Raw genomic sequence first — 8,597 nt, forward strand, 5'->3', positions numbered from 1 at the left:
CAGTGTAAGCGTTCAAGCAAACCACTTCTGAAGATGCAAGCCACTCGTGCTTGCGAAACGTCAAGAAGAAATTCTCATCGTTCAGTAGAATTTCTTCTTGGCAAATTTAGTTCTTCCGCAGAACTACTTAACTTCGTTTTCGCTCGTTTTACGCAGCGTATTTTGAAAAACATGGCGCTTTTGCCAAATGTATTTTTTTTTAGAGTTGATTTTTGCTTAGCGCAGTCCGTAGAGATTTGGATTTGTTTCGGTTAAATTCTCCAGTTTGGATTCGCTTTGTTCGCTTCAGTTGAGACTTGTCAGACCTGTTTATTTATTGGAGTTGATGACATTTATAACATAAAACAGAACTTGGTACTACTCGATCTGTTTCTATTACGTTAAACGCTTGCAAAACTTGATTAGAACAAAAAAAAACCAATCAGTTGTTGGTAAACCGATTATCTATAAGGCGCGTTTATAGAAAATATGGCAAAATATAGAAAATAAGCCTCTGAGACTGAAATAGAATAACCACCCGAAGCAACATCGACCACTAACCTAAAAATCCATCTATTAAACAAAAATTAACCACTCTTCACCGAACACTCTGTATAGATTAATATAAAAAAACGGGCAATTCACAGTTCATTTGATGTTGGAGACCACTAAATTACTCATTCCTCGCCATTTTGTCAAGAATGTCCAATATTGAAACCTTCGGTTTCAAGCAGGACTCAACAGGAAAAAAACGTAATTTTACAATCTCTTAGGCGCGTGTGTACCGAAGAGCGCAAGGAAAAATTGATAAACACCCCTTTGCCACTGCAAAAAAAATGTCCTGAAGACTACCACATAACCTCAAACAACCACCACCCCGAACCAGGATAGTAAAAGAAAAAAACTGCTGAAAGTGGATGAAAACGTTGGGATTGTGCAAGCGAAAAAAAGCAGATCAGCAGTCTTTCCTGCTACCCGAAAAGGATGGGCGTCTTCAGGCGTCTTTCTCACTCGCATTATGACCGCGACAGGATGTCACTGGACAAAACAATAGGAAACTTTGCACTTACCCTTCGAAATCCTCTTGGTACAGAGTTTCCAAACACTTACACACGCAGTACCACTGGTTGAACACTAGTTTAGTGAAAAAACTGACCGATAAGCCAGAAAATAGCGGAAAAACTTCGTTATTTCGCACAGAACTACTGGTTGTGTAGGCGAATCTCACAGGTGGTTGTGGCTACGAGACGCGTCTCGGCGCGGCGAACGTCGAAAATAACGGCGCTTGCGTCGCGATGCCGGTCACTCGTTGGCCCTGTTTGATCGACGCTTTGTCGACTAGCAAAGGGATCAAACCGAAATTCTCCCAATTTCGTCCGTAATACAATCGGACTGCCGGCATTGTTGTTACGCATTAGAATGTTTACAAAAAACACACGTGCTTGATGACGTTAGGCCATGTGCTTGCCATTGTTTTGTAAACAATTGCCAATTTGGGAGGCTGCAGTTGGCAGAAATCTGCATGTGCAGTCCGAAATGGCGGGCGCACGATGGCGCCAGTGAGCAGAATCTCTTGATTTTTAACGCAAGAATTATTCAAAATAAAAACCACTATGCAGCTTTGATTAGAACACGTAAGTTTTGTAGTTTGCGCAAATAAGGACTTGGAAAAATATTCGCGTTTTTGATCTGGTACCTGAAAAATGTTGACCCAAAAAGCGACTCACCAATGACTATTCAATGCAAGTGCAGGAGCTTCTCGCATTTTCGGGCCGAAATTTTCCAAATAACTTGCGCTTCATGCGTCCGTGCAGCTCCCAACTCGTTACTGGAAGCGCTACTGTTCTGGAGCAATGAAAAGTGACCTTTTAAAGCTACATGTTGGTCATTCATTTCTCTATCCAACGATGCCAAAACGAATTCTCTGGCTCGAATGGTTCTTGAGAAACCTCGAAAAAAGCAGCGTCATGTTCAAGTTGATTATGCAACTCAAAAAAAACCACGCAAATCTGAAACTGCTTGAATTCAAGCCTTTTTTGAGAAAACTGCCAACATTTCCCCATCCATGGTTCACTTTCTACAAAACTGTCAAAATCTTTCCTCCTGAAATACTTCAAGAAAGTGACTTCTCAGCAGCAATCTTTGAACCCAAGCAGCAAAATCTAGAAATTTTGTTGAAGAAACAGAGTGTTCCTATGGACCAGCATCATTAAAGCACGTAAACCATCAAGCCATATGTTATATTGGGTAAACGATTACAAAATCGGCCCAAATATGGCAATAAACGAAAGCAGATACATGCCCCAATTAGGATGTCTTGACCAAATGTGCGCATACTTTCATCAGCAAAAAGGCTCCCACAATCCCCGAAGCCAGTGACGCTTCCCATACGGTTTTACCACTGAAAAAACTCCTTTAACAAGGAAAAAACCCGTCTGAACCCGCTGGCAGGGAGATAAATTTGAAAAATGGCGGGGCAAAACCGGTGGAGGTGCGGTCCAATACCAACCAAACGCGAAGAATTGCACTGGAAAGTCAATCAGCTGTGAGGCCAGGCAGCAACGTTCCAGCCTTTAGGGGAAGTAAACAAAGAGCAGAAACAGTTTCCAGGGTTTAAGCAACATCCAGCCACTTCAGGTAAGTCTGCTTACCATCTTGGATGGAAACAACCGGGAATTCTTGAACCTAAAAATGCAAACCCGAGCAAATTCCTTAGCGATTGCTCATCGCTGGTTATCAGTTGCTTAAGTGCCATGCCCATGATTTACCAGAAGTAATGACTAAGTGAATAACCCACTTTCCAGACCATTTATAGAAGGCTTCAACGAGTTATTAGTTACTCTTTCAGACGATGTCTTCGCGAAAAACTGTCAGCCGCAGAGGCACCACGAAGAAGAGGGCGCAGAGGGCCACTTCCAATGTCTTTGCGATGTTTGATCAGGCCCAAATTGCCGAATTCAAGGAGGCCTTCAACATGATTGATCAGAACCATGACGGTTTCGTGGACAAGGAGGATTTGCATGACATGCTGGCGTCACTGGGTAGGCAACAGACAAAACAGCACCCACTTCAGCCCCCTAATAAGCCCATTTGCAGGTAAAGACCCCAATGACGACTATTTGGATGGCATGATGAATGAGGCTCCAGGCCCCATCAACTTCACCATGTTTCTTACACTGTTTGGTGAACGCCTTCAAGGCACTGACCCTGAGGACGTGATCAAGAACGCATTCGGCTGCTTTGATGAAGACAACATGGGACTGATCAATGAGGAGAGACTGCGGGAGCTGCTCACCAGCATGGGGGACCGATTCACTGACGATGAAGTGGACGAGATGTACCGAGAGGCCCCCATTAAGAACGGGCTGTTTGACTATGTGGAGTTTACTCGCATTTTGAAGCATGGGGCCAAGGAGAAGGACGAACAGTAAATGAATGGGAGCAACCTGAGGTGCAAAAATTTGCCATCCGCATCTGCTAAAATTCCACACTTTTTACTTTTTACCTAAACTTTATTTGCTTAGAGTTGTAGCGAGTATGTATTTACAGTAGAACATAGGGTTTTGCATTTTGAATATATAAGTTAGAGACTTGCGGGTTTTTGTTGCTGATGAAATGGGGAATGGTTGGAAACTCGTCGGAAACTGGGCCGATCAGTTGCGTTCAAAGGAGGTCAAATTGGACTTGCTTTGATTGGAATGCTTATACGACCGATTTTATTGTTCGAAACACGAAAAAACTAGGAAAATGTTGAATTTCAAAACTGAGCTGTCACGAAAGGCTTTCAAATAAAATGGCGCTGTCAATGACCGCCAAGCTGTTGCCAGACTTACCGCTACCTTCAGTAGCAGTAGTGTTTCTCTGTCTGTCATCCTCGGTGGAAACAGGATAAATATACCCATGTTTTTTTGTTAAATCAAATGCATTATCTAATGGACATTTTAACATACACGAATAAAACATTTTTATCGGTTAAAAAACCGAACTTGAATCAGGACAAGTTTCGGTAACGCAACAGTTTGATTAATTTTTACAGTCTTTCAAAAAACAATTTACGCAATTAAAATTAATTGGCAAAGGTGTGAAGTCTGTGCCAAGTCTCTTGACAGACAATGCTGCACAAAACTGTCCTAAACTTGTCTTTTTCTATGCGTCAGTCCTTTGATAGCTTGTTAATCTGATTGTAAACACAGATTGTAAACAAAACAGTAACATCTGCAATGAGAATGCGAGGCGAACATATGCGACATTTTCGCCAAACGCCGATTTTTGCGTTTCCTCCATCGTTGACGTTTTTCCTGGGATCAAAGCACAGTCACGTCCAGGTGCTAACTCTTTACAACCCCTATGAGTTCCCGATCAAGTACAAAGGTATGTGGAGGTTCAGTTGTCAGCATCCAGCTGAGTCCAGAGTGTTTTCCAGTCCATTGCCATTCATCGGCATGGGAAAAGTATATCGTTCCCAATCCAGAAGGGATTATTCCCAATGAGAGTAGCATCGATTTGGCCGTAACACATAAGCAGGCCATTCCTTCCAATTGCAATGTTACCGATAAGCTGAAAGTTGTTATGCAAGACATAGAAACTGATGAGGTATGATATGTGCGTCTGTTAGCCTTTGAAGCCTTTGTCCTTTAGATTCTTGGCAGGAAGACTGTTGAAGCCGTTTTGCTGCCAGGCACAAAGGAAGGCCCCGATTCGGTGAAAGATGAACATGGAAACGGCGCTCTTGAAGGGGAAATTCGGGGTTCTGTGGCAAGGTAGGTCCTCACTACTCTCCTCCCAACACTCAGCTGGGTGTTTCATTAGAAAAGCTTCTCTAGGAGCAACGTGACCGCGATCCCAGTGGGAAACAGCATATTTCTGGGGTTCATCATTGTTGTATGTGCTGTTGTGCTGTTTCTGCCTGCTGAAGTGCAGGTCAGCCCACCTTCAGATCTTCCTAGTTACCTTCACATGCCCCACAAGATCCAGCTGCTGGCAGCTCTTCTCTTAGGGATGTGCTTGTGTTTGGTCGTGCGCCAGTAAGCTACACTTATTCCAAATTCTGGAATATTGTCGACACTGCGTGATTCACCTCATAGTTGTACAGCTAATTATAGTATTTTATAATAACAGTATAGGGTAGATGAACTACCTACTATGATTTAGGTAGCTGGCCTAATTTCGACGATATTTGACAAAGTTCTTCTATTTTTGCACTGTACAAAGCGAACACAGGTCGACACATGGACCTAGACGATATTAGATTTAAGGTTTTCATTTGCTACGAGTTACCAATATTGTTTTGTTAATAAATAGGTAGGTGATATTTTGTATATTTATATTTTCATGTTATTATACTCTTGAAAAGATTGAGTTTTATCAATGGCCCGGAAGCATAGAAAAACATTTTTGATGAAATTCGTATTAATTCACAGCGCATTCGGTAAAACTGCGCCCAAGCCGTGCTTGTAATTGACCGAATGGCAACAGCGCAAGACCCGATTTCAAAGCAAATGCTAGGTTTTAACAACGCGATTTTCATTAAAAAATGAAGTGACGCCGCACTAACTTTACTCATTAAACAAATGTCAATTCTAGCGGAAAACAACTGAGCAGTGCTTTAGTGCGTTCGGAAACTCTCCTCCAACCGGAGACTGGACAATTTTCATGCGGCAAAAGCTCGATTTTTGGGCTATAATTGCATCTAAGGCGAACTCTATCCGCTACTTCTTAAGTAGCAGCTCCAATCGAATCGCCCGCTATATCTCACCCACTAAGATCTGCGGCGTTTCGATTGAAATATAACTTCAAATTTCCCCGAAATCAGCGATTTAAATACTGCACTGATGCGTCACAAACTGAGGTGTCAAATCGCTGAGAAACAAAAGCTATGCAAAATCAGACAACTATGTTGGGTGTGGACATGCCACATAACCTTAAAAAAGCAGAAAATGATTAATTTCCTTTTTTGACCCTGTTTCTATTTCTGTACGCTCCACTTGCTTTAGCAACGTTTCGTTGAGCACCCTACAAGAACCATGCAGAATCCGAATGAAGACACCGAATGGAACGACATCCTGAGAGCCAAGGGGATCATCCCCCCAAAGGAGAAGGAAATTTTGGAGGAGCAAATCGTGTCTATGCTAGAGGAGACGATTGAGAAAAAGACGCAGGGTAAACGAAGCGCTAAATGGGTCCCACACACACACATCAGCTAACAGAGTAAACTGGTTTAGATGGGAAGAAAATCGAAGACCTCGATTTGGATGAGCTGGACGAGTTGGAGGACTCTGAAGATGAAGCCGTTCTGCTGGAGTACCGACAGAAACGCATTGCTGAAATGAAGGCACTGATGGAGAAGTCGAAGTTCGGATATGTGGGCGAAATATCCGCCCAAGACTACGTGAACGAAGTGAACCGAGCAGGCGAGGGAATATGGGTGGTGTTGCACCTGTACAAGCAAGGGTGAGTGCGGGTTCAAGCCGCCCAAAATCCTCCAGCTTTGAGGTTTCAGAATCCCGCTCTGTGCACTCATCAACGAACACATGAGGAACCTGGCGCCCAGATTCCCCACCGTAAAGTTCCTCAAATCGATCTCGACCACTTGCATACCAAACTACCCAGACCGCAACTTACCAACCCTTTTCGTCTACTTCGAGGGCGACCTCAAGTCGAAAGTCGTCGGGCCGGTGGAGTTCCGCGGCCCCAACTTAACTTTGAACGGTAAGCTGCTTCGACGGCTGCAGCATGAGCATAATAGCGGCTTTTTAGAGTTTGAGTATCTACTGGGGAAAGCTGGGGCCATCGAGACGAGCATAAAAGAGGATCCGCGGCCGAGGATAAGGGACAAAATGATGCAGGATTTGTCGGAAACGAATGACTGGACTTTGTGAGCGGGGCCCCGAAGTAAAACTGCCTGGTATACAATAATAAAATTTATTTATTATTTACATATAATGTAAAATTTTCTTTCTTGCCTACTTTACTCCCTAGCCGAGATATATTTTCTTTAATCTAGTCAACAAGACAAGCATGGAAGTGCCCCAAAGACATTCGCGTTATTATTAATGTTACTATTATTATTATGCTTAAATTCGAGACATTTATAACATATATACCGATCTGATGTGCCGAAAACATGGTCCGTCCTATCCGCATGATATCTTTCCTTATCTAATGTAAAGGGTCTAAAAATATACAGGGTATTGAGTGAATACAGCCGCTTCTTCATGTAACGTGTTAACGTCTGGAAACTCAGTCGCGAGATTTTTAACGCCTTGGTAGCCCAGAGTTTTGGAAGATTTCGAAAATTACTCATTCAAACAATAGCTGGCGGGAATTTACACAATTAACAATTCACCTCAAACAAAAGAACTCCTCTCCCTATACGCGTGCTTGATAAACTGAACAATTCTATAAACATTTAACTAACCGCAACTGAAGTTGGGTGATATTTATGTTTGCCGTTCAAAACGCTATGCATACACGAAACTGAAATAAAGTCGCTTACGATCTAAAACATATGTACATAAAAACAAAAATCGATTACCTCAATTATAACCATCATTGTGTCGTCTTTGGTAAACTGTATACCTACAATTAACGCGTTGTTTTGATAGAATTTTTTGATTTTCCTAACTCCATTGGTGCTCTATTCCGATTTGGATTGACAAACAACTAGCATGTGGAAACTAAACCAAAGCAAAACGGCGTCAAGTAACAAAAATCGATGCCAAATAGTCTAACAAAGTAATAAAGAAACTGCGAACTCTTGCACTGAATCGGCCGGTTAACCTGAGACAAACATCAACAAGAACCCAAAATCTTTGCGTTAAATACCGCCCTTTTGAGCCCTTAAATCGAACATAATTGCACATCCAATCAATCGATTGGCTCGCCCAACACATCCAGCTTCTGGCCAAGTAAATAGGCGCCAAATCGTGCTTACTTGATCATTCTCCTGATGTCGTCCAAGTCGACGTACTACAGCCAAGAGTGGCGCGACATGGAATCGTAGGGCTGTCGCATGGCGAGGGCAGCCGCATGGTAGCCTGGCGGGTACCCGCTAGTCGCACCCAACAGCCCCTGGTTCAACACGCCGGCCTGCAGGTAGTGCTGATACAGCTGCGAGCTGGTATCCATGAAGGGGCCGCCGAGCGGGTAGGCGGCGCCCCGACCCTGGTGGGCGGCCGGGTTCAAGAAGGGCGGGTAACTCTGGCCGGTCTGTCCCGGCTTGGCGTTGGTGCCGCACATTAGGTAGTTCGCACTGCCTCTGAACTCGTCCAGCAGGCCCACGTTCGGATAGGATTCCGGCAGGCCGGAACCCATGCCCAGACCGCCCGTACCGAAATTGAACGCACTTCCCGGCACACTTGCACTTTTTAAGGCGATACTGGCCGGGTCCAGGGGCGCGCCAGTCGGGACTGGCGCCGTTTTCAGCCCCGCATAGGACTGGAATCCATGTGACGGTGCTCCGCCCGCGCCACTTTGTGAAGACGCACCGGCCGCTGGCAGTGAGGAAGCGCTACTGTCTGTCGAAGAACCTGCAAACGAGCCAAAAGTTATTATCCAACAAGCTAATGGGATTTTCGGGTTTTTAGCCAGTCGTTTGGTAGAATTTCTTCCTGACGTTT

General features: G+C 43.9%; 4 protein-coding genes and 1 non-coding gene across 12 annotated transcripts in view; 3 read left to right on the plus strand and 2 right to left on the minus strand.

The window, feature by feature from the left end:
- Positions 1 to 1,387, minus strand: part of LOC109542256 — a 30,167-nt gene extending 28,780 nt beyond the window's left edge. Inside the window, exon 1 of the transcript XR_007282246.1 lies at positions 1,050 to 1,387. This is a non-coding gene — a transcript (uncharacterized LOC109542256). The remainder of the gene's footprint in view (positions 1 to 1,049) is intronic.
- Positions 1,388 to 2,488: 1,101 nt separating this feature from the next.
- Positions 2,489 to 3,572, plus strand: LOC109542237 (myosin regulatory light chain sqh). Of its 2 annotated transcripts, none has more exons than XM_019911374.2 (3): positions 2,489 to 2,616; positions 2,816 to 3,020; positions 3,076 to 3,572. In XM_019911374.2, the coding sequence occupies exons 2-3, from the start codon at positions 2,831 to 2,833 to the stop codon at positions 3,408 to 3,410; spliced, it is 525 nt and encodes a 174-aa protein (XP_019766933.1). In that variant the 5' UTR covers positions 2,489 to 2,616; positions 2,816 to 2,830; the 3' UTR covers positions 3,411 to 3,572. The 2 variants fall into 2 exon arrangements, with proteins under 2 accessions (XP_019766933.1, XP_019766932.1); XM_019911373.2 differs by having other exon boundaries at positions 2,490 to 2,616; positions 2,828 to 3,020.
- A 616-nt stretch (positions 3,573 to 4,188) lies between these two features.
- On the plus strand, positions 4,189 to 5,333 carry LOC109542236 (motile sperm domain-containing protein 1; the record flags this gene model as incomplete). The annotated part of the gene is given in 4 exon segments (XM_019911371.2): positions 4,189 to 4,350; positions 4,403 to 4,572; positions 4,618 to 4,739; positions 4,803 to 5,333. Coding segments are annotated over 4 exon segments (648 nt in total). The 3' UTR covers positions 5,008 to 5,333.
- A 502-nt stretch (positions 5,334 to 5,835) lies between these two features.
- On the plus strand, positions 5,836 to 6,918 carry LOC109542235 (viral IAP-associated factor homolog). Its single transcript, XM_019911370.2, has 4 exons — positions 5,836 to 6,138; positions 6,201 to 6,429; positions 6,479 to 6,687; positions 6,736 to 6,918. The coding sequence occupies exons 1-4, from the start codon at positions 6,003 to 6,005 to the stop codon at positions 6,855 to 6,857; spliced, it is 696 nt and encodes a 231-aa protein (XP_019766929.2). The 5' UTR covers positions 5,836 to 6,002; the 3' UTR covers positions 6,858 to 6,918.
- The window catches only part of LOC109542200 (bromodomain-containing protein 4A), a 10,404-nt gene continuing 8,691 nt past the window's right edge, over positions 6,885 to 8,597 (minus strand). For all 7 annotated transcript variants that reach the window (XM_048669793.1, XM_048669791.1, XM_048669792.1 and 4 more), the window contains one exon: positions 6,885 to 8,507. In XM_048669793.1, coding sequence (XP_048525750.1) covers positions 7,948 to 8,507 — 560 coding nt within the window. In that variant the 3' untranslated portion in view covers positions 6,885 to 7,947. The remainder of the gene's footprint in view (positions 8,508 to 8,597) is intronic.

Source organism: Dendroctonus ponderosae, unplaced genomic scaffold (assembly GCF_020466585.1).
Source record: "Dendroctonus ponderosae isolate FM_Combo_2020 unplaced genomic scaffold, Dpon_F_20191213v2 Dpon_F_20191213_9, whole genome shotgun sequence".
Lineage (NCBI taxonomy): Eukaryota > Metazoa > Arthropoda > Insecta > Coleoptera > Curculionidae > Dendroctonus > Dendroctonus ponderosae.

Excerpts from the sequence above, each read along its gene's own strand:
- LOC109542237 (XM_019911374.2), top strand. The coding sequence starts at position 2,831 with ATGTCTTCGCGAAAAACTGTCAGCCGCAGAGGCACCACGAAGAAGAGG. Across the intron at positions 3,021-3,075 it reads TGACATGCTGGCGTCACTGG|GTAAAGACCCCAATGACGAC; the intron begins GTAGGCAACAGA and ends GCCCATTTGCAG.
- LOC109542235 (XM_019911370.2), top strand. The coding sequence starts at position 6,003 with ATGCAGAATCCGAATGAAGACACCGAATGGAACGACATCCTGAGAGCC. Across the intron at positions 6,430-6,478 it reads TTGCACCTGTACAAGCAAGG|AATCCCGCTCTGTGCACTCA; the intron begins GTGAGTGCGGGT and ends TTGAGGTTTCAG. Across the intron at positions 6,688-6,735 it reads CCCCAACTTAACTTTGAACG|AGTTTGAGTATCTACTGGGG; the intron begins GTAAGCTGCTTC and ends GCGGCTTTTTAG.